The 25506-nt window shown below is 39.4% G+C and overlaps 1 protein-coding gene across 3 annotated transcripts in view; it reads right to left on the bottom strand.

The window, feature by feature from the left end:
* EFCAB11 (EF-hand calcium binding domain 11) overlaps positions 1-25506 on the bottom strand; it is a 138584-nt gene that overhangs the window by 98709 nt on the left and 14369 nt on the right. The window contains exons 4-6 of one of the 3 annotated variants that reach the window (XM_044230550.1): positions 21197-21298; positions 20296-20386; positions 6447-6481 (exon numbers count right to left, since the gene is read on the bottom strand). In XM_044230550.1, the coding sequence (XP_044086485.1) occupies positions 6454-6481; positions 20296-20386; positions 21197-21298 (221 nt within the window). In that variant the 3' untranslated portion in view covers positions 6447-6453. Of the gene's footprint in view, positions 1-6446; positions 6482-13114; positions 13173-20295; positions 20387-21196; positions 21299-25506 lie in introns of those variants that run through there. The other 2 variants (XM_044230551.1, XM_044230549.1) reach the window with 2 other exon arrangements.

Below are 25506 nucleotides of genomic sequence, written 5' to 3' on the forward strand. Positions count from 1 at the left end.
TGGGGCTTCTTTACACCGAAAGAAAAAAAACCCTGAAAAAACACGATTTAGTAATAATTTGCAACATGCTAAGGATCCCTTTGAGATGAGAGGTGTCTGTCTGGCTCTGTTTATTTGGAATATAAGAAAATAAGATTAAATAAAGAGTATAAGATCTTATAGTAATAAGGCAGATACAAGCAGTGGGGAAACAGAGAAGGTAAATCCCAAGTAAATCTGAGAATTTGACATTGGAATTATTGGTAATCCTGGGCAGCGAAACACATATTTATCATGTACGTAGTCAGTGTTTAATAAAGATTTGTTAAATAATGCTGAAATTGATGATGTTTGAGAACAATGATGAGTGAGTTATTTTTCTTCATTTCTTGCCATTAGACACTATACTTTTTCTCGTAGTTTTCTTTAAAGAGTAAGTAAACAAAGGTATGGAAACAGAGAATCAAGGTATTTAAAGCTAGAGGAGAGGAAACTGAGATCTAGGGAGGTTAACAAATGTGCCTGAATCAGTTTCCCATAATATGGGAGCTGAAGCCAAACCACTGACTGACAGTCCCGTGTATACCCCACCACCCCAGCATGGAGAAGATAGAGTAATGGAGAAAATCCAGCCAGTCAATTTTGTGATTCGTCTGAAGGTCTAACAAAAGGTTGAGAAATGTGGACTTCAATTATTTAAGCCATAAATGTTTCCCATTATGAGATTTAAGCAGTCATGACCATCTAAAATACAGATTTTTTTTTTTTGGCCATTAACAGAGTCACATTTTACAGTTTGGCAGTATGAGGTTTTTGATATTTTTATCAAAAGGTTTTATGACCAAATTGTCAGAAATCAGGGAATTTTATAAAAAGGGTGTACAATTCAGCTGAAGTGTTTTCATATATCCACAGCCTTAGGTCTATGAAAAGGGTTATAGCCATAGATTATATAGCTCTATTTTTGACTGTGAAAATTTATATGCTGTCCAGATCTTTATTCTATTGAAATTGAACTGGAAAGGGGCCTTAAATAAAATGATTCCTTCAGAATCTGTAAACTGTAGTAGACCTGATTGATAAAGCGATTCAAAATCCCTTTCAAGGGTGCACATGAGGAGAGATATAAAAGAGAAAGATAAAGGTTCTTCTTCTCATGATAGATGTGCTTATTTTGTGCTTCCAACCTGGGGTCAGACTGTCTGGGGCAAAGCCCATTTCTATCAGCTCATGTGATCTTTGCCAAGTCACTAAGCTGCTCTGGCCTTTAGCTTCCTCATCTGTAAAATGGGGGCAATAACACTAGTCACTTCACAGGGCTGTTGTGAGGATCAAAGGAATCAAGACGAGCAAAGCATTTGGAAGAGGGCTTGGTGGGCTGTTAGCACGGGATGTGTGGTCACTGTTGTTACCAGTCCCTCCTGGCCACTGACTCCCTATTCTTCCTCCATCCCCTACTCTTCTCCTTCACCCACTCCTGGTCAGTACCTTCTCTCTCTCCAGATTTCCTCCCGGAGTTTTTCAAATTGTAACTCAGTTGTTAAACTCCTGGATCATCCTGGCTGGAATCAAATCCCCTCACCACTTTATGCTTCTATAGTAGGTATTTTCTGCCCTTAACTTACAGTCAGTCCATGAAAGACTGTCCCTGCCTGATTTGCTCTTGTAGCCCTGAAGGTACCCTTCTTAGCCTGGCTCGTGGCATGTGCTCAGCTAGCATTTGTGGAATAAATCAATAGAGAGAGTTGTCATCTACTGCCTGATCAACTATTACTATCACTGTCATGATGGAGGAAAGACTGGTCCTGGGAGGCCCAAACTATAAAGTTGGGGCAAACATCATGACTGTCTTTCAGATTAAAGCACACTTTGTGAAATGCAAAGATCATTTAATTTCATGAAAACTTAGAGAATTTGTGGAACAAAATCAACACAGAATGAAATCTTAGACTTGAAACAAAGCTAACTTGGTCAGTACCTCTGACTGGCAAGGTGTTATGTTACTGTCATCTCTCCATTAGCCATACTGGAGAGGACGAGTAGACCATTCAAGATTAATACCCATTTGGCCATGGAAAATTGTTCCCGAAGTCAAAACCTCTAATGTTTTCCTGTCTCTCTCTCTAGGATAGTCTAGATACCATCATTAAAACATTAATGAACAGTGAGTGTCTACCAGGGGCCAGGCATAGTGTTCTCTTGTGTATTCCCTCATGTAATCCCCCAAACAACTCTGTGATGTAGGTTCTCTAGTCTCTGTATTTTACAGATGAGGTGACTAGGCACAGAGAAGTTGAGCAACTTTCTCAAAGTCAACTGGCTAGTGCAATCCATGTAATTTCAATTCCTCTTCCTATACTTATTGTCCTAAATGGCAGTGCAATGGGAATCAGTGTAGAATATCTGGGATATTCAGCTGCTAGTGGAACAGGATGCCAGAGGAATTCTCTCAGGTTAAGTTTGATCTGGTCCGGCTGGGCAGGAAGGGCCAAGTGTGTGAACTGCAATGGGTTTCAGGAGTCAAAGGTGCTCAGGTTAGATCCAAGCTGGCCTCCGAGTCCTAAGGGATCCAAGCTGGTGGGCAAAGCAATAGACTGTGACTTCTCCAGAAACACTCTGCGTGAGACACACACTCTTTCTTTGCCTGCCTATTTCTATCCTTTAGGTCTCATACTGGCTATCACTTTCTCTGAAGTCAGCCTCATGCCCGCTCCCCAGCCTTCATTAAGCATCCTAATTCCCACAATGCTTTGCAGTCATCTTTCAGGATTAACCATCTTGGATACTAGCTATCCATCTCCCCAACTGGACTATAAGCTCCTGGAGGGCAGGGCAGTGTTTGTCTCATTTATTTTCACATATTCCCAGTGTCTAAAATGCACAAGATGCTAACACATATTTATTTCCAAAACAGAAAAAGATACAAGCCTGAGGACAAAAGCACACAGGGCAGAGACACCTAAAGTGATTGGGGGTAAGGAGAAGACCTGTGTGCCCACTGCACATTAGGTACAAGGTAAGGACCGCACATACAATCGGGCACCTAGGGAGGATTTGGAATTGTTACCAAGAATCCACAGAGGGTCTCAATTTCAGTCCCTGATTTAAAAGCTATACACACCTGTGTCCACTGCGGTCACAAAAATATAGGTGTCGGGGGGTGGGAGGTTGGGGCACCAGGTGGTGGGTATTATAGAGGGCACAGCTTGCATGGAGCACTGGGTGTGGTGAAAAAATAATGAATACTGTTTTTCTGAAAATAAATAAATTGGAAAAAAAATATATAGGTGTCTACTGAGTACCCATGTCACTTTGAGTGTTGAGAGCTTCACTAAGAAGGCCTAAGAGTCTTTAATAAAGAGTTTTTAGCTGGTGGGGAGAAGCAGGAAGAGCACCCAGGAAGGGAGCATAAGGATTTGGAAAAGTTAAACTACGCTCTCTTTTTTTGAATTGACATGAGCCTACCGAAGCCTACCAACCAGGGGATAGGAAGCAACCAAAAGCTAGACAAGGAGAGCGGGAGACACTTTGGCACAGTATTAGAATGTGACAAAGGGGAAACCATACAGGCTACTTTGTTTTAATCATTAATGAAAGTGCACCTACTTCACGTGCTATGGATCCGGTTTTGGGGAGAAAAGATAAATTAATCTGAGGCTACTCATTTTGTGATTGCTTCAAGCAAACAACTTTTAGCAATGTTACAAAGCCAGCTAGCAAAGTAAAGAGAAATGAGGTCCAAGGAACCGAAACACAAAAATTTGAAGAGAAAAAGAACTGCACAAAGCAAAACAGACCAAATACAAGGCTAACCAAACAAGAGCTAAATCCAATAAATAGGCATAGCCGTGTGCCCTGGAGGACTGCCAAGGAGAGTGAATTTCCACAAAGAATGCGTCTGCCACCAGTTCGGAAAACTTCAATTCCAGAAGGGCTGAAGAAGAGTTGCAGCCACCGCAGAGCAACACGGGAGCACTGGGGTAGAGAGGTGCAGATCAGATCGCATTTCAGCCTCTGTAGACAAATGCTGGAACTCTCCCTAGCAAGACAGAAGCGAGCAGCCCACTCCCTCCCATGCACCCCAACACAGCCCTTTGCCACAAACAATTCAGGTCACAGAAATTTGCAACTTTGAGGATGGCCTTCTCTTCTCCATTTGTAGAAAAAAGCGCCACTGTCAATACTTTGTGGCCCAAATCCTAGGATCCTAAGTGTTGAGATGAAGTGAGTCCATGCAGCCCAGGTGAAGGCACTGGCTATCACCTGTCACCTTGGACCCTAAAGACAGAGTCCTGGGCATTGAGGCTGAAATCAAGGTAGATCAAGGAAGCCTCACTCCCTGGGTTAGAGCTCAGCTCTGGCCTGGCGTAGTCCTAGTCGCAAGAGCAGTCATCCTAGGAGTAACAACCATGACCACCACTACCGCAGGCCCCCTGCCTGAGTGTTCCTATTAGGCCAGGCATACAGCTAGGCGCTTTGCATGAATGAACCCTCTTCACAACCTCTTATTATCCTAATTTTACAGCTGCTCACTTTACAGATAAAGGAACCAAGCTAAACTGAGACATTTCTCAAAGGTCTCGCAGCCAATAAGCAAAGGAGTGGTTATTCCAAACATGCTTTCTTAACCAACAGACTTGGCCAGAAATGCAATAAAAGAAGGCAGATAATCAGCAAACACTTATTAATTGTTGGCATGGTATATACTATGAACCATGTAAGGTGAAACTGGGGCAAAAAATAAGGAAGATTAAACAGTATTCCTTTTCCTTACTCTGTTAAAAACAAAAAACTCAAACTTTATTAATCTTTAAAGAAAGAAGCCCCCGTACCCTAAAGTCCACTGTAATCTATCCAGCAAATATTCAGGTTGTTCAAATCTGTAAGGAGACTAACAAAACAAAACAAAAGGAGAGCTGATCATATATAGCTCAGGGGCAGTTTTTGGTTCGCATTATCTAAAATGCGGACTTATTTAGTTCCAAGCATTGGGATGCCTGAGAGTCTGAAGCTCCTTAAGATTTCCTGAGCGTAAGCATTGCTTTTTTGCTCAGATTACTCTATTGCTTTCTTGATTGAAATTTCTGTACATTAATATGTGCTTTTTTTCCTACATGACCTATTTTCCAATGGGACTGAGGGGGAAAATCGCAAATGCGTATTTAAAGCCACAAGAATATTTAAATTCTCCCTATTTTTGTCAGACATTTTTAGTACTTTCTATTTGAGATGAAAGATAAAAACTTGTGTGCATGATTAATTGTAATGATGAAAGAATGCGAGGCAGTTGCTTAAGAAACAAGAACAACAAAGGGATAAACTACTGCAGGCATCACCAGGACTGGAATGACACTGCTCTGTGTACTTGATCTCCATGGCAACTAGCAATGGGAAGATGAATGTTTCATAGTCACTCCGCTCTGCAGTACACGTCTATAAATCAAACTTGCATAAAGAGCACAAGATTTCTGCTGTGGGCTGTACTCAGAGCTGGTTTATTTTCCTGTTACTGTATAAGTATGGAAAAGAAGCACAAGACAATGAGGTCATTTTTAGTGGGGAACAAACTCAGAAATTACTAATACACCTGTGGCATTGGATGTCATTCATCTAGGAAGAGAGGAGCTGGCAGGAGAGGCAGGCAGGGGAAGTGGGGTAGGGGGGAGGGGATGAAAACCCTGCCTGCTTCAGTAGGGGTAACAGACATAGGCTCTCCTGTGTTCTAAGAACCGCGAGCTGCGTGCCTCCCTGCTCCTCTCCTTAGCTCTGCTCCGAAACATATGTGGGAGCATCTTCATCAATGGTCTTGGATACAAAGTTTCACTCTGATAATTGGGCAGAAATAATGCTCTGGGTTTAGTATGAAAGTTTAGGGAGGCTGAATAGACTCACACTTGTTTTTATTTACACTGAAAATGGCTCCTCATTGTAGAAGTTAGGGCAGAAAAATAATACGCTGGCATTGAATTGCGAGTCAGGAGACCTGAGTTTTGATCCAGGTCTGTGTAACCTTGAGGAAGCTATTAAGTTCATTGACCTCCATTTTCTTAGCTAGGAGAGAGACAGTGGATGTGATTTCTGACGTCTCTACCACCATCCAAGGCCACGATTCTGTAATCTCTAAGTCTCAAAAATCCAAATCAGTGAGATCTAACCAACTATGTTAGCTGTGCCATTTCTAAAAAATACATCTCTTATACAGCCACACTATGAATAAATACTGTTTTATGATTTTATCATCACAGTGAAGCCTCTGCCAACATGTGTCAATCTTCTAAATACAGAATATGCTGTGGAAATGAAACAAATTTCATTATCAGAGTTTTAAAAAATGCACAATCTTATACCTGATTTCTATAACATTATAAAGAATACTTAAGGGGCGCCTGGGTGGCTCAGTGGGTTAAGCCGCTGCCTTCGGCTCAGGTCATGATCTCGGGGTCCTGGGATCGAGTCCCGCGTCGGGCTCTCTGCTCAGCAGGGAGCCTGCTTCCTCCTCTCTCTCTCTCTCTCTCTGCCTCTCTGCCTACTTGTGATCTCTGTCTATCAAATAAATAAATAAAACCTTTAAAAAAAAAAAGAATACTTAAATTTACATAATCTTCCTGTTGCATAGATGAGGGCTGCCTATCAGTTCCTGCCAAGCGGGGAGCATTCCACTGCTTGGAGTCTGCCGCGCTCAGCAAAGGTTGGAGGCTCTTCTGGGGTTCATTGCTGGAACAGTAATGCTCGGTGAGAGTTTGTGAAACAAATAAATGAGTGGAAAACCAGCTGTGAGGAACACCTTTGCTACACCTTTTAGCAATCTTGTATCGCCTTCCCTAGTCTTCAATGTTTAGGCAGATTTTGACCAACAGACAAATATCACCAGGATAGAGAGGCAAATATTTGAAAGCCAGGTAAACTATCTGAATCTCTCTTCCATGAGTCTAGGAGTCTACAAAATCCCTGTGGAACTTCACAACCTAGAAACATCTTTTCATTAGTGGAGCATGAGGCATTATCAGACACAAAGAGAACCCCTGGTCCTCAGGTCTGTCTAAGCCCGGGGGTAGGGCAGGGGCTCCAAATGACTGAGTCCCAGCCTCTGCCGCCAATGAGGGCAGAGCAGGGAAATAACACCCAAGGAGCACTCATTACCTCATTTAATGCTTATGCCAACTCTGCAGAAAAGAGGTTATTATCCCTGTTTTATAAGTTCGGAAAGCTGAGCTGTAAAGAATTTATGGAAGTGACTACAGGGTGATGGTTAGGAAGTGTGCAGCAAAATTCAAAACCTGCTCTCCCTGATCCCAAGGCCTCCCTAGGCTTCTGACTGCATCTCAGGACACATTCGGGCAACAGATTATTGCTCTACTGGACTTCTTTGGCACTAAAAAAACAAGGGGTTAAAAAGAGTTAAACAACCCTAGCTCTAAAAAAGCACACTGGTAGTAAAAAATAGTAGTAATCGGGGGCGCCAATCAGTCGCTTAGCTGGTTAAGCATCTGACTCTTGGTTTCGGCTTAGGTCATGATCTCAGTGTCCTGGGATCAAGTCCCATATCAGGCTCCACGCTCAGTGCACAGTCTGCTTGTCCCTCTCCCTCTGCTTCTCCCCCTGCTCACACACACTCCCTCTTAAATAAATAAAATCTTAAAAAAACAAATAGTAGTAATCAGTATTTCTTAATTCTAAATTCAGATCCTAAATAGAACCAGGTCTATCACTCCAGCATACATTACCACCCATACTTCAATTCCCCAGATGACAGGCTAAAGGCCATTTCCAGGATGAAGCAAGATGTCACATAACCATGTAATTTCCAATATGTAAACACTATGAGAGCCAATGACATCTTTATAGGAGTTTACTAGCAATGTAAACTAGCAAAGGGATTTGGTTTGGTTCTTAAACTGAGAAGATGTAATAATTTGAGCATATATTCTCTATACTAATTTTTCAAGACCTAATAAAATAACATTTATTAAGGAAGGCTTCAGCTTAACCGCCTCTTTCCAATTAGTTTCTTATCAGAGTGTTTAGCACCACCAACTGGTTAAAGAGATCTACTACAAGTTTGTTTGGCTCTCAACCCTCTTTGTTCATTAAGAAAGGATCATACATTTATTTCACATTTAATTTGCGGTAAAGGAATTTACTTCAGCTACTAAATAAAATTAGAAATGCCTTTCCTTGTCAGTCAAATAAATAGTAATCCACTTTGGCTTGTTCACATAAGAAGAACGTATATTTTGGTTAGTAAATCATTAGAGAAAACTAAATCTACCCACTAAAACTAATTTGATTTATTATACCATAAGCTCGCCCTCAAAAAACAAAGACTAAGAACTACAATGAAAATTAGAAAATAAAATAGAGAGGAAACTAAATGGGACTGAATACTACACTAGCCTATAGTGTTTATATCAAACATTAATTGGGAATAAAAATGATTGAGGAGGTAATTGCACTTTTAAGAACTTTGGAGTTTTCCACCAAGATTCCTGACTCCAAGATGGATGCTGCCATCTGACAAGTAAATATATTCCACCATTTATCGTTCCTTCCTGTTTAACTGAACCCCATCTAGCAATGGGTAACTATACATATAGCATAACTGAGCCTTGAGGGTTCAAATCTGATCTCTGTACAATGAATCAGTGAAAAGAAATAACCCTGAAGAACTAAGTCTGACAATTTCCCCCAAACAACCAACTTGTGAATATAAGTTGTCCATGAAAAGAACATCCAGCCAACTTATTGTCATGACCAACTTGTAACTGACAGAATGAATGGCACCAACATTATAGCAAATTTGGTCACTGCAGAAACTTTTCTACTACTCTATAAGGCAATGTACAAGAAAGAAAGAAGAAGAAGGTTCCATTCAATTAAATGAATTGGACTCTGATGGCAGAGTTCCATTAAAAGCTTTTTGATAGAGTTTAAAGCTACTGTAATAATTTTCTGACAGCAGTTTAAATCTCTATACAAATATGTGGTCAAGTTCATATTTTTTAAGCCCTCTGCATCTAAATCTGCAAATGAAAGCCCCATAAGGAAGATAATCTGTGATAGTTTCAGATAAAATTAAGGACAAGCAGATGCTCCACCCAATTTAACACATAATTTGAAGATGCAAACTTTAACAAACTTTATTCTATTCCTTTGTTTACTCATTCATTCATTCATTCATTCATATATTCATATATTCATTGAACACTCTCTCCATCAAACACAGGTAGGTTTCTGCAAAAAGGGAAGAGTGTGCCTCTTCTACTGCCCTCACCTCTCCTTGGGTTGAGCCTTGAATATGCCATCTCCAAGACAGAGAAGATTTTTATTTGAAGTCATGAATGGATTACAAGAAACCTTAACAATAATATTGACTTGGGTTGAGAAATGCATTTTGTAACTTTTATTTTTGTTACCACACAGGTGGAATGATACTTAATGCTAAATGTGTTCAGGCATTTTTATTTTAACTGTAAATTCAGTCTACCATTATTAGGCAGTGGTATTCTTAAATCAAAAGACAAAATCTGGAAGTATAAAAAAGACACATGACCATTAACAAGTACCAGCAGTGTGACTGTCATCAAATAAAGTACTTTTATTGTTTGTCAGTTTCCTAAGCCAAAGGTTAAAATAATTGAGAATTAGGTCCACTGTTGCTTGAAGTTAGGGATAACAGAGCTTAGCTTCACCTGTACAATGGGTATGAATAATAGCTGATGTGTAGCATCACTGTACAGATTCAGTAAAATTATGCTAGCAGGTGCTTAATGAATGGGAACTGCCATCACTGGCACTGGAATGATACAATGCCAGGAAAGCTGGAGGGAGGGGGGAGGGCGTGAGCATCAAGGACAGGGTTCTTTGGCAGGGTGCTCAACACCCAGAGAAGATGACAGGAATGAAACCTGAGAAAAGCAGGACGAGCTACCTGGAGGGACTTAGGTCAAGGGAGCCGCTTTCTAGGCTGGGAGATTCGAGTATGTCTGTAGACAGTCTGGAAGTTATAAAAGGAGAGGAAATGGCTGATGGAGAAAGGTCTTACATTAGAAAACAGGGAGGGGATGAGATCAGAATAAAGGAGAGGAATTAGGAAAAAAAAAGAGAGAGAGAGAGAGAGATCCTATTCCTTACAACTGGAATTGAAAGAAAATTGAGAACTTTGAGGGTGAAGAGGAGGCAGGAAAGAAAACCCAGGCAGAGGCCATGACCATCTCCATGAAGCAGAAGGCAAGCTCACCTTCAGTGCAGAGCAGATGGAAAGGTTTGGTACAATGATGACAGAGAGCAAGTCAATCTGATCATGTGTGACAATGCTAATGAACTGACTTGGGGTGTGATGCCGAGAATTCTGAGACCCTTCAGAGGCATGCAGGCCATGGGAGGAGGAGATGCTGATGGCACTCGTGCCAACAATTTGCTATCCCTGAAATAGGAAATCAAAGATAGAGGAGACAAAGTTCTCCTGGATGCCAAAGAGAGTATGACATGACTTGAGTGACAGCTATCCCAAACCTGAGCAAGGAAAGGAAAGCATTCTGGAATTACACAGGACCAGGGCTGGGGAACTGTACAGAAGATGGATTCAGATAGTCCAAACACTTTGGCCAAGTAGACATAGCAGTCTCTGTCTCAACAGAGAACGTAGTCCCATTCTGGGATAGGCAGTCGGAAGATCAAAGCAAGCCACGGGGGATCTAAACAATGCGATCCAAGAAAATGGACCCAGAGTTCATGAATCTCTCAGACATTACACTTGATGGGAGAGAGACATTTTTGTGATATGTGTGCTCTGGGGAGGAGGTAGACGCATTGCAGAAAGGTGGCAAACGGCTCGTTCTAGGACACAGATTGACAAGGAGCAGGCCCAACTCCCAAACCCCATTTCTCAATTTAAAATTATTTTTTGCTTTCACGGTATTTGGGGAAATACTTTACGATTATGATGTAATTCCAAAGACAAGATGCGTAACACATGGGTTCTTATCAAAACAACCTGAACCGGGATGCCTGCTATAGTTTTGTGTGATAGAACGCTACATCAGCTTCCTTTTGCACATTTTTGTAAACAGTTCCTTTTGTATATAGTACAGATAACCAAATGAAATCTCAAGTTTAACAATCTAAACCAAACCAATTTATATGAACAGAGGCAAACTATTTAATTATGCAACTGGTTTACCAAGAACATTTCTGGGTGGAGCGAAAATGCCTCACTTTGTCATGTTTATGTTCTGTATTTTGGGAATAAAGCCATGATTCCCGCCCTCGGGATGCTTATCCTGCTAAAAAGAAGTGAGAAGCAACTTGAATTGTGATTAAAAGCACAAGCTCAACCTGCCTGAGTTTGAGTCTTGGATCCATTACTCACAAGCAAGAGACCTTCAGCAAATTCTTTGACCTCTCCAAACTTTTTCATCCTTTATAAAATGGGGATAGACAGGGCCTAACCCATGCGGATCCTATAAGGATTCATTCAACACAGTGCCTGGCACACAGTAAATACTCAGTTTATGTTAGTTGCCAGTGTTACGGTGTTTACTATTATTAGACGCCTTAAGGTGGCAAGTGCTACAGGAGTTCTAAGGAAGAGGAAAGAAATTTTCTGGGCTAGTGATCAAGGGCAGGCTACCTAGGAGAGTTCAGCTAAGCTCTAAGGAATGGATGCCATTTAGATATGTGGATGGGGTAGTAAGAGAAGAGAGGGCAATGAACCTGGCATGAGTGAAAATGCTAGAAATGACAGGATCAGTATGTGGCAGGCAGATCAGAATGGTGGAGTAGAATTTCTGACTTGGGAAATGCTGAGAGACATGCTAAAAAGGTACATGAGGTTTCTCTGTGTGTAGGGGCCTTGCGTGTCAGACCAAGGAACTTAGGGGCCATCTGGTAGGCAATGAAAAACTACTGAAGTCAAGAAGGACAACTAAACAGTAATGCTTAAACAAACAAACAAACAAAGTAATGCTAATTTCCCTCATCCAAAATGTAACCAGAAAAGCAGGCCAAGGATTTTCAAACTTAAATGTGCATATTTACCATCCAGGGATATTAAAGTGAACACAATTGACTCTATGTTTGGAGGGGGGCCTGAGATTAGGCATCACTGATAAGCTCCCTGGTGCTGATGCTATTGGTCATTGGAATACTCTTTAAATGGCAAGTGTGTATGTATTCAAGATAGCCTGATGGAGAATGACTGGGTAGGAGATTGGTAGACAAGATGGCTAGACATGAGCTGGCAAACTCATTATGAGTCATTATGTCACTGAGATAAAAACACAGTACTGGAAATTTTTTGTTTCTGATTTTTAGGATATATTTAAGGAAGACTACTAAAACTCCTAAGTGTAACTCCTAAGTCTGAGCCTATTTTTTTCCACACCTTAAAATAATGTTAATTTAAATATCTCATATGAAATCCAAATTCATTTTATTAAGTACAAGCTTTTCTTGTTTTATTAACACAACACATAATATTATCAAGATTATTTTCCCCAGGAGTTAGCTATCTATGACAAAAGAAAAACATAAGAAATCGATTCCTTTTTCTATAAAGGAAAATGGCATGAATACATTCATGATGTGTGGCTATTAATAACTTCAGGGATGACTGAAAGGGTTAGCAACATTTGGTCATAGAAAGAAACCGTGGCAGCAGTATCTTATGTGACAGTTGGATTAAAAGAAAAATAGCCCTCATGCTATTACAGCAAGAACAGCGTATTCAACCATATATGTAGATGAGGAATTGGATACGCTGGCCATAACACTTGTTATAGTGACATCTCAAAAACTAAACCCAGGGTTGGATAGCTGTCAAAGCCAGTAATTTCCTCTTGAGAGCAGTCTTTGTCACACTGACAGACCACATCTGTATTCATGCGGTGGTGGATTCTGAATAATATCTGTGATACACGGAGAAAATAAAGAAGACCGCCATGGCACTCTCCATGATAGATAACCCTACCAACGAGTTCTGGAATGAGAAGAAGCCTGCCAGATCATATAACACAACAGCCTCATTTCTGAGATGAGGAAAGTGCGGGTCACAGAGGTTCAGTGATTTGTGGGAAGACAGGTAAGTGGCAGAGCTGGAACTGGAACTCAGGTCTCCTGCTTCCCAGTCCTGGGGCTTACCGCTCCACATGACCTTCACAGGACTCCGGGGCAGCATTTAGAGAGGACAACACCACCTACAGAATAGAAAGCCCCTTGGCTACAAAGCCATTCATTTACATAAAATAAAGTCATCTCTTCAACACATACGATTGCGCTGTACTGTCCTGAGCATGAGGTCGAACACTTTGCTGTGCCTGCTCACGCTCTCATACTGGATTTTATGTATACAAATAACTATGAATAAGTATAAAGAAGATACTTATGACAGATTAGGAGTTTAAAGCAGAAGGTGAAGATAATTTTCTTCTGAGGGTTGCAAGGCAGTGAATAGGGTGTAGGGTAGGGCCGGCTGTCAGGATAAGAACGGTCTGAACAACTAGGTCTTAAAGGTGAATAGAATTTGCATCTGGGTGGGTTTTATGTAAAACAGGACTACAAAATCTGGGCATCCTAAATGTAAAAGAGATTAAATATTCTTTCCGACCAAATAATATATCCTTGATAATATAAACTAAGGGAGTGGAACCGAAGAGACCAAAATAACAAATTCTAATTGAAAATTTATAGAAAGAGGTCATCACTCTTCTCTGCTTGTTTCCTGACAAGTAGCTGAGCTTCAACTCCTAGGTCACCAACTTTAAGTTTATACTAGTAAAAAGACAATCTTCAAATGCAAGGATATACTTTGTGTCCACAGTACAAAATCAATTAAAAGCCCTCTGAAAAACTGGCAGTTCCTTAAATGATTAGAATACATTTCTATAGTTGGATTTTTAAAGTACAGTTTTATTCAATATATGTGAAATCCTAAAGAAATGAAATTCTGAGGTCAGCTTGAACAGCTTACACACGGATACTGCCCATTCAGGAACCACATGCAAGAGGATAATCAGAAAAGGAAATCTCTGATAATACAATTTTGAAACAAAAAAAATGAGAGAAAAACTAAGGCATTACCACTGCCAAGAAGATACAAAAATCTATAAAATAAAAACTGAAAATTTAAGAAGTCTATTCCTTTGGCCCTTACACTTATACAACCAACTATAGCTTGTAACAGCTCTCTGTGTATGATTACAAAGAATGAGATATGATTTCTAGGCTTTTTTAAAAAAATACTTTTCTATAGACAGAAGCATGTAGATAATTCTGGATCGATAATCATATTCATCACAGTACATACTCACTATAATAGCTGTGCTCTTACTGAGGTCACATGACTACATTTATAAGAGAACCATTCTGATGCACAAATGACTGGGAAATCTTTTCTTGTCCAAGAAAATGATGTGCAACAAGTGTGCTACCAGCAGAAAGGAGTTATAGAAAGCTAAAGAATATAGTGAGGAATATTACTTCAAAAGAGATGAGAATGAATTGAAAAATAAATGCTATCTTTAAAGACACACACACACATGTTCTATTTATTTATTTGGGAGAGAGAGAGAGAGAGAAAAGTGGGGAGGGTCAGAGGGAGAGGGAGAGAGAATCCCGACCAGACTGAGCATGGAGCCCAACACCGGGCTCGATCTATTTTAAATCACTTTCCTTTAGGTCCCTTGGCTCTGTAAGACTCTCTTCCATTCAGCATAACAGAAGAGTCTGTTAGTTCATTCTACCCAAGTTCATGACAACCCTTTCCTCTATAAAGGCTGTGACGTGAGGCATATATGATCTTTCTCCCAAGAAAATATTCATCACTCCCTAAACCCCTATCCACTGCAACTCTAACATTAAAAACATATTCATCCACAAGTCACGATGCTCTTATTGTCAACCAAATTTTAATATCCAGAAGAGGAGAGTTAGAGGTTGGTTTTTTGACCTTCCCAACATCATATGAGGAATGAGATTCTTACACCAAAAATATCATATATAACTTTAAATGTCTCCTGTCATGATTAGAAAGCGTTTCGGTGCCTCAGAATTTCTACGTTACATTAGTAATCTGACAATCTGCCTGCACACTCAGAACCTCAGACAGTGGGTCAGGGAGTGGGCCTTCGGCATACCCCCATTTCATTTCATGGCTGTAAAACAGAAGCTTCCCAGAGCTTTTTGCCAATTGACAGGTGGTGGGCAAGTGCAAATCTCAGTGCTTACAATGAGCTGGAGAAAGCTCCTAGGCATGGAGAAGTAAATATAGCCACACAGAGAAAAAGGCCTGCCAGAAATACCACAGGGTGCTGATAGCGGGCAAAGTCAGGAAAGTGCATGAAGTCAGCTCCTTAATAACAGCTGAGGCTAAATCGTGAATTGCAAGTGACCCCAAAATGAAGCAAAGAGAGGCTATCAGAGATTAATTCATGAAAACCACATGCAAAAAGAGAAAAATGGAAGAGAAAGCCATATGTGGCTATAAAACTCCTGATTGCATTTTAAAGTACTTTTTTCTAGTTTAGAAGAAGTAAATTAAGCCATTAAAAAAAAAAAACCTGAAAGTGAGAATTTCACTGTCACTGGACATTGAGTGTAAGTCACAATGAACCAACAATTATTTAAGTAAGTACAATGCACGAGGCATCATGCTGGGGACAGTGGAAGTTGCAAATAAGCGCATAAACTCAAAGAGCTTGTAGCATCTTCTGAAGACAATCCTGAACACTGCCTTTATGCTTATCAAGTAAGTGGAAAAAAAAATACAACCATAAATACTAACAAACTTTAGCAAAAGGAGGTAAGACTGTTCAATACAAAGAAAAAGAAAATTTTATCATGCGGGACCTTGAAAGATAGGTCTTAATCTGGGCAGATAGGAGGTAGAGAAAGGCACTGCCAGCAGGGGAAACAGAATGAAGTTTAAATACACATCACATGTTCAAAGAACAAGGAGTACGCCAAAGGAAACACAGTTATTTGGGGCTAATGAAAGATGAATGTGAAAAGGAACCAGATGTTGGAGAGCCAGGTTAAATAGTTTTAACCTTACCTGTTAGAGGCACTGAAGATTTCTGAATGTTAAAAACAACAACAACAACAAAAAACTATAAAATTTTCTGTAAGCGCCAATAATATTAAAGAAGAAAATTATTTTTTTAAACTTTTAGTGCTAGAAACAGATGATCTCACATTCATTCTATTGTACAAACTATTCAGTTCTCAAACCTCTTGGATTTCTGGCATTTGGAGTGGGTAGGGAAAAAAAAAACTTCAGAAAAAGATTCTCTAAGAACTTCTGAATAACAAAATACCACCTCTGATACAGCCTAATTTCAGTACACAAATCATGATTATCAACGGTTAAGTAGAAAGCAAAGTTTCAAATACTGAAAGGAATCTCAGTATTTGAGATTGAATCCACGTGTTAAACATTTTAGGATATTGTTAGAGGTAAATAAACTAGTACCAATTTCTGTCTTTGTTTTTTGGGTAACATATCATCTTATCTACTGTATCTGTATCAGGCTCTCTGCTTAGCAGGGAACCTGCTTTCCTCTCTGCCTACTTGTGATCTCTCTCTCTGTGTCAAATAAATATAACAAATAAATAAAAAAGGAAAGAGATTATGGTTGCTCATCATAAATGTTATACTACATACATGCATTAGAAATGTAAGTATTATAAAACCTGACAATATATATTTTTTAAAACCATACAGCTTTTATTCATGATAAAATCAATAAGGTAAACATTCCCAGAGCAGTTAGGCAGCAATTCACAAATCTTTGAAAAATATCACATTTAGCTCTTAGGATGCATTAATGAATGATCCACCCACTTGTAAGCAAAATGATCCTTTGATGTCTTCTGCCTCGAGTCTGTCTTTTTGAATTGGCTGTTTTGCTTGATCGGTTGGTTTTATTGTTGTGGTTGTTTGATATGGCTCAAAAAAAATTAAGGTGTAATATGGATATGTAATACTTCTGAAAGAAACCACTTCTGATCTTTTTTGGTTTCTTTAGGAAGAATATGGCCGTCACTGAACTTAAGGTAATGAAAACTTCAGTCATTCACACCAAAGGTGACTCTGTCTAATTAGGATTCTCCCTCTCTAGTGTTCTTCTTCTAGTGTCTTTGGATACCAGCTTTCTCCTGGGTAACCGTGGACCTAGGAAATGAACTCCATTCCCAATGGTCAATCAAGTCAAATGCTACTCCAGCTGACAAAGAGCGAATGTCCAACCTTAGAAACATCATGTCATTTTGTATCGCTAATAGCCTTAGCATCTGATTTTTTTTTCCTTAGTCTTGAAAATTGTTGGAACCACTGAAACAGAGTTGTGTGGAAGACAGACATCCTTGTGTTTCTGGCCTACTTCAATCTATACTTTGAGGAACTATTTTTCTCTCCCTACTTGGTTTCATAACTATATTTAATACTTGTTATGCATCATTAATTCTAGTTGAGGGATTATGGTGCTAAAAATAATAAAAATGAGTGTTTAAAATGGGCATGTTCAATGAACTAAAATGCCTTGTTTGGCGGCTGTTGTCTCCAAACTGTTTCAATCCATAATCCTAGGAAGTATAAGATTTGTGGGCCTTTCATATGTTTATTTACAGGTTATATGCACAAATGCCCCTATATTAATCTAGTATATACATTATAAGGCATAATATAGAAATTCTAAAGAATTAAAGATAACACTATTTTATTTATTAATGGCAAATGATTTTTGCTGTCACTAGAAATTATTAATACTAATAAAAATAATGTGACTTAATATACTTTATAATTTCCAAACATCTCAATTTAATCTTTTGTGATTGAGCAATTTAATACTTGGTTTTAATGGCTGTCAGAGATACCTCATGAAAATATGTGGACCTAAGTGGGAAAAGGGTCTCATGACATTCAGTCTCTTAATTTATAATTCCATCTTCCAATAAGGGAAAGGCTCAGGGTGTTTTGAGGGTTTTAAAACAATTATTATTTTATTGTAATTGTGAACTGAAAGTCAGCTAGTATATATCTGTCTCTCCTGATATTAGTTGCTCTTGAAAGCTTACTAAAGTTATTGAATTTTTAAAGCTTTAGGAATTGTGTTCTAAAACCACTGAAACTTTATAAGATTTTTTTCCAGTTGGTTAGGACATTCCCCTTTCAACTTATTGAACATGCAGATGTGAAGGGTTTCCGTAAGTGTCGCACATCATTTTTTTAAAACAGAATCACACTTCCAATCACTCATTTTCAAAAATGCTGTCCTGGAAGCATAGATTTCTTTTGAGAAGTAGTTTCTCATGCATGGTTAAAACACTGCTTCTATGGGGCACCTGGGTGGCTCAGTGGGTTAAAGCCTCTGCCTTCAGCTCAGATCATGATCCCAGGGTCCTGGGATCGAGCCCCGCATTGGGCTCTCTGCTCAGCGGGGAGCCTGCTTCCCCTCTCTCTCTGCCTGCCTCTCTGCCTACTTGTGATCTCTCTGTCAAATAAATAAATAAAATCTTTAAAAAAAAAAAAAAAACACTGCTTTTAGGGGCGCCTGGATGGCTCAGTGGGTTAAAGCCTCTGCCTTCGGCTCAGGTCATGATCCCAGCGTCCTGGGATCGAGCCCCACATTGGGCTCTCTGCTCAGCAGGGAACCTGCTTTCCTTCCTCTCTCTCTGCCTGCCTTTCTGCCTATTTGTGATCTCTGTGTTTCAAATAAATGGATGGAATCTTAAAAAAAAAAATAAATAAATTCTATTTTTAAAAAACCCACTGCTTCTATAGGGAAGGGCTGTATTTAAATGTATTTTTCAAAAGTACACTTAAACTATGAGGTTGTACCTACTGAAACTGTTTGACACATAAAGGTCAGCCAACATGGACACTTGTCCTTTGTTAAAAGAAAAATGCAATAACAATTCTCTATTCTTTCCTTCCGTGAAGAAGAAATACATTGATGCTCATTGCTCATCATCACAAATTATATACAAAGATGTTACCATATTTCAAAGGTCTCACTGTTCTAGGATCAAGTAAGTAATAGCGTCCTATAACATTCTGTCTAGGTCTGGCTTTAACTCCTTTGCTCTTCTTCAATAGCAAGCTCGATAACTTGCTTACGAATGTTGCAGTAAAAGAACTCATAAAGGTCATTGTTACTGACAGTGAGAGCAAATCCTTATTTCAAATAACCTGCCTGATAATTTCTATGGAGCAGGGATGGCTTCCAGTCAGATTTCATGAAATTATTTTGATCTCAAATGGGAACATCTATGTTCCTCCATCTATGTTCCTACTATCCACTCACTCTTTCTTCTTCTCTATCAGAAACTCAGAGGCCACATGACTACCCAGAGCAAAGAGGACACTTCTCAGTCTCTTCTCCCTTGCAGCTACCCAGTGCCTTGAAACCAAGTCTGGGTCACTAGGATGTAAGTAGAAACAATGGATAGCCCTAAGAGGAAGAGAATCTTTTCAACTCCCTTTCCTCTGACCTAGCTGGAATCCAGATGTGATGGCTGAAATCTAAGCAGCCACCTTGCAGCAACAGGGAGACACCTGGTGTTGATGCAGCCAGAACAGTAAGAGGAAAGGTATCTGGGTCTTTCATGACCGTGTTGCCATCAAGTCAGCCCCAGATGGCCTGTATTCATGTGGGAGAAATACAGTGCTTTCTTTTTTTGAGTTTTGTGATTTTGGGTTTTCTGGTTCTTGTTGCAATAGGGACCACTAACAGATACACCTGGGAACAGCTGAGGAAGAGCTCACACAAAGACTCAGAGAAGACTCTGCTCTGCCGTCTTGCCACGTCAGCACATGCTCGTGCTGTTTATATGACCTTCACTCTGCAGCTTTCTAACAGAAACTACGTTTAAGCCACTTGCCCATATTGTCAGGAGTTGTCTAAATAAAGGAGGTAATACAACCATTATGTCTACTCTATCAGGGATGCATGAACTATAACATTGATCAACAACTCTGAAAGCACATGAACAAGGGGACACCATGAAGCAACTTCCACTATACAGACAACTTAAGACCCATGTGTAACCTGTGTCTGAACACAAGGGAACCAGCCTCCATGTTAAACATTAATAAAGCTTCAATTTTTTTTCATATACACATGAAGTTCTACTTTTCTCCTTGCTCCTCTCCCACCCTTACCAACAAATATCTATACACATCTCCCTGGTCTGTAAGCACTCCACTATCAAGGGTATAGATGGAAAAATCTACATACCTAAGTGTTTGCCATAAGACTGGAAACTTGTAAAAGCAAATGACAAATGGAGGGGTGGGTGTTTATAAAGATTTTGGTGCCTTACCTGAATACATCCAGAACAGTCCTTTCTGATAACTTGGGAGCCACCTGCTTAAATGCTGTCTTGAAATCTTCCAAAGTTAAATACCCACGATCTATTTGAAATAAAAACATAAAACATTCACTTACTTCTATAAACCCTATTAACTGTTACCTCAACCATATTTGTGTGAAACTTTCTTATTCGAAGAAAAGCAGTAAATATAAGGTAATCTGAGATTGTCTCATCAGAAGAATTTAAGAATCTACTACCACTCTCCTTCAGTGCGGGCCCAGATGATCTCACAGGTCATTAACTGATTCTCTGAGTGCCACTGGGTTTCAAGTCTATGTGAATTGCCAAAACAATTTATTCATCAAAATTCAGGTTTTTTTTCTTTCTTGGTGTCAGAATGACAATATGCAAATGTTTAAAGGGAAAACATCAAAGCAACGAAGACGCTGACCCTGGACTCCACAAGTCTTTCCATCCTTTGCGTGATCTATGGGGAAGAGGGGGTTCAAAGCCACTTTTCTCAGCTATATCCAGTGTGAGAAAAAAGAGTTCTTTCCAATCACTTGTGGGTCAAAGTAGAAGTCAAAGGAAAAGGCCATATGTTTCCCCACACCTTTGTAGGTGGCTCATGACCTATATCCCCATGTAGCCAGCCCTTTTGCTATTCCCATTATAATGTAGGCAAATCCTAAGTCCAATTATGTAACTGTAAATATTATCTTATCCATGGTAAATGTCAAGAGTTTAAGACTGTGATAGAGGAAAAAAAAATTCATACCAACACCTAGGTAACAGCTAATGAATACAGTAAGATAATCTTCCAAGTATATTAGTTTATTTACTGAGAGTACTTAGCAACTTTTCTTAATAGCAGTTTTTAAAATATCAAAACAATTTAAAGATACTTAACAGTGCCTGTCAAAAGCTGTGAAGATGTGTCTTATTTCATTCCAATGGAGTCGAACTTCCTTCTTTTTTCTAACAATACTTAAAAACTCTTCAAGCAATATACCTAAAAGTTAGAAAAAACAATTTGCCAAAAGTGAACATCTTCCTCTTTAAGAAAAAACAAAAACATAAATGAAAAGTGATACATATCATGAACAAATTTTATCATCATTTTGATGAACAGTGCATATCCCTAAAGCTCTATAAAGTGAAAAAGACAGTTCACTAAATGCTAAATAGACCCAACCCTAGCAATGAGAAGCAGAAACGATAGGCAGTTAGTTCACTGAGCTCTCCTAGGGGTTAAAGGAATGGTGACCTCGAAAAAGTGCAACACTCTTCCCTCTAAAACATGGAACACACAGGTCTGAAACTCCTTATTAAAAAAGGTGTCCTAATTTTTCTTTCCTTATGGTTCTTTGATTCCTTTTTTCCTAGCCAGATGTCATTATGGTAGGTTTTTTTTTTCCAACTGGGAGATGGGGGCGAAGAAGTAGTTTCTCAAAAGTCAATACCAATTGCACACCAGAGATAAAGGTGGAGAGAATATTCCATAAACAATAGAGCTGGCATCGTCCCCAGCCTTGGGTACACCCCACCACTACTCCGCAGCCTCGGGCTCTGCTTCCTGTGATTCTCATAATAAAAGAGCCCAGCGTGATCATATGAGGTTGGATACTGTGCTTACAATGTCTATTAAAATGAATTCTAATGTGATCTTTGTAGTAGGTTTAAAGAGGAGAGCCAAGAATTTAAACATTTTAGTGAACTGAGCCCAAAATATATAATATAAAAAGAGCAGCTCATTTTAGTAACTCAGAATTTCCGTTACAAAATGGATCACTATTTTTAAAAATAGCCCCAAATCATACAATAACCATGTGCTAATTTTTAAGAACTTGCACTTTTGGTGAGGTAATACTGAGCTGGATACGTTCTGAAAATAGTTCCAATGGTTTTTAAAAAATAACAAAGACAATACTTTTCTTAAGGGAACCTTTGTGCAATATTGGTAGGAATATAAATTGGTACAGCCACTGTGGAAAACAGTATGGTAGTTCCTCAAAGAATTTAACAGAACTACCACATGACCCAGTAATTCCCCTTGTTGGTATTTACCCAAAGAAAACAAAAACACTAATCTGAAAAGATATCTATATACCCTCATGTTCACTGCATGAGGGTATTTATTTATACTATTTATTTATACTAGCCAAGATATGGAAGCAACGTAAGTGTTGCTTCTCAGTCATAAAAAAAGAATGAGATCTTGCTATTCTCCACAACACAGATGGACCTGGAGGGTACTATACTAAATGAAATAAATCACAGAAAAATAACATGAATCCACACATTAAAACAAAGCAAAACAAATGAATAAACAAAACAAAACAAAACTTGAGAGATAGAACAGATCAGTAACTACCAGAGGGGAAAGGAGGGGAGTGGGCAAAATGGGTAATAGGGATCAAAAGGTACAAACTTCCTGTTATCAAATAAATAGGTTCATGGGAATGTAACGTACAGAATGGTGACTATAAATAATAATGTATTGCACATTTTAAAGTTACTAAGAGAATAGATCTTGAAAGTTCTCATCGTAAGAAAAAACGATTTTATAACTCCGTATGATCACAGGTGGTAACTAGACTTACTGTGGTGAGCATTTCACAATATAGACCCATATGGAATCATTTTGTTAAACACCTTAAACTAATATAAAGTCATATGTCAATTACACTTTACTAAAAATAGTTTTATTTCCCATGTTTTTCTTATTTGTCCGTTAAAGGTTTAGAAACTTTTTAAAGATTTTATTTATTTATTTGACAGACAGAGATCGCAAGTAGGCAGAGGGGCAGGCAGAGAGAGAGGAAGGGAAGCAGGCTCCCCACCGCGCAGAGATCCGGATGCTGGCCAATCCCAGGACCCTGGAATCATGACCCGAGCTGAAGGCAGAGGCTTTAACCCACTGAGCCACCCAGGTGCCACTAGGTTTAGAAATTTTAAAAGTCAATCCATTTTTATGTTCAAATGCTCCTTTTACAACTTTTTAGGACCCACTGTGTGCCACGCACAGAGGGGAAAAGAGCACACACACACACACACACACACCAGTCCCAAGGGAGTTACTGGTCTAGTGGGGGAGAGAATGATAGCCCAGGTGCACTAGCACATGTACATGTTAATTATAAATCATGGCATGTGGATTACAGAGAGAAGAAGAAGTTATAAAAGGATCACAAGAACCCTCCTGCAGAGTAGATTCTGAGGAAAGAGTACTCTCTAAGGGGAGGGAATATTTAAGATAAGACCCATGACAAGAAGGTAAGGCTAAAGGTGAGGAGGAAGAACATTCCAGGAAGCGGGGAAAAAAAAGGTGGGAAGGCGGCTACATCTGTCCTAAGCAACAGGGCACAGCTCCCAGCGCTTCCCAGAGTACCTGGCACAGACTCAGTAAACGTGCTTTGTACAGAATTTGTGCCTGCAGCTTTTCCCCCCATTACAGCTAAAGATACACAGGGATGCAGGGCTGTTTTCATCTCGGCACCTTTGAGAACAGAGGACCTATCGAGACCACTTGCTGAGGATAAAATTGAAGTCTAGTCATGCCGTGTTCCTACAGGTTCAAATCTGTTAACTTTACTTTCAGGAACACCAAAAGCTCATCAATTAGATAGCATCTAGATTAGCTGAAATTCCTGAATAATATATTCAACTGATCTCTGCATGTCCTATGAGACCCTTTACCACCTCGCCCCAGTCTACTTTTCTGGCCTCCCTAGTAAACTTCCTGAGGCTTCCCCAAGGCAACAAACCCTTTCATACCTTTGGGCACATTGCCTGGAATGAGCTTCTCCTTTTTCTCCTATTGAAAGTTTACCTCTCCTTCCCTAGGCAACCAGTACATTGCCTCTTCTTTGAAGTCTTCCCTGATTTCTCCCAGTTGAGTCCCTTTTCTGTGACCCACCAGCCCTCTGTGCATAACACAACTGATTTTCTTTTTGAATCTATTAGGTCCTATGGTAATTATTTGATCACACATCTACTGGGGAAGCACTGTATGTGGTTTAAGATTTTATTCCCAGCGTCTGGCATTATACCAGGCACAGAGTAGGCATGCAATACATATTAGTTGAATAAGTACATCAAGTAACAGAAAGATGTTATTTCTAGTTTTCAACAAAAAACATTAAAATGTGTGTTTTAAATGATCTCATAACTCTGTAAAACTAATGCCAAAAGGAGGTTACTTTCTATTCACCTAGCCAACAAAATAAACCATCATTTTAGAAACCCCAATTTCTTAATACATATGATACGCTGAAAAACAAAATTCAGAGAGAAAAGAAATGCATGCATAATATTTGCTCTTCTCTTATCATTGCATTTGATTTAGGGAAATGATAAAAAAACAAAAACAAACCAGGACAATTCTATGGTTCAATATGTGATTCACACACACACACACACACACACACACACACAGGAAGACATGAGTGTATTTACTTCTAAATAACATATTCAGAAAACTTATTGGCATTTGGAACTACAAAGCAGTTAGGTCTTTATTTCAGAACCCTGTGGGATAACAAGCAAATGTTCTTTAGTTTTTCCTAGGAGAAAATGTGGATTTCAATGGAATGTTTACTATCACTTAAAAAGGACAACAATCTAGGGGTGCCTGGGTGGCTCAGTGGGTTAGGCCTCTGCTTTCAGCTCAGGTCACGGTCTCGGGGTCCTAGGATTGAGCCCCGCATTGGGTTCCCTGCTCAGCAGAGAGCCTGCTTCCCCTTCTATCTCTCTGCCTGCTGTTCTCCTTACTTGAGATCTCTCTCTGTGTAAAATAAGTAAAATCCTTAAAAAAAAAAAAAAGGATAACAATCTAATAACACGAATAATTCCATAATGTAATCAAGTTCTTTTACACTATTTTCCCACAGGATCATATGCCTTATTTTTTGAAGCCAGTGTTCTAATGGTCATCAAATAATATTAAGCCATAAAAACAAATCTCTACTGCTCCCTCCACCCCCAGACCCTTAACTCATCTTAATCTTGCACAGCAACATATATCCAAGTACAAGCCCCTTTTCTACAAAGGGTAGAGTTTTATTCAGCTTGGCTCTCACGCTCCAGTAGTACAACCACTTTCCAAAGCCAATGAATAACAGTTTGCTATTCCTAAAGCTCTGAAATGCAAACACACTAATGTAAGTTTTATACATTCTGCTGCTCTTTAAGTGGCCTAGAAATAGTTTCTACAACTAG

This window comes from Neovison vison, chromosome 13 (assembly GCF_020171115.1).
Source record: "Neovison vison isolate M4711 chromosome 13, ASM_NN_V1, whole genome shotgun sequence".
Taxonomy (NCBI): domain Eukaryota; kingdom Metazoa; phylum Chordata; class Mammalia; order Carnivora; family Mustelidae; genus Neogale; species Neogale vison.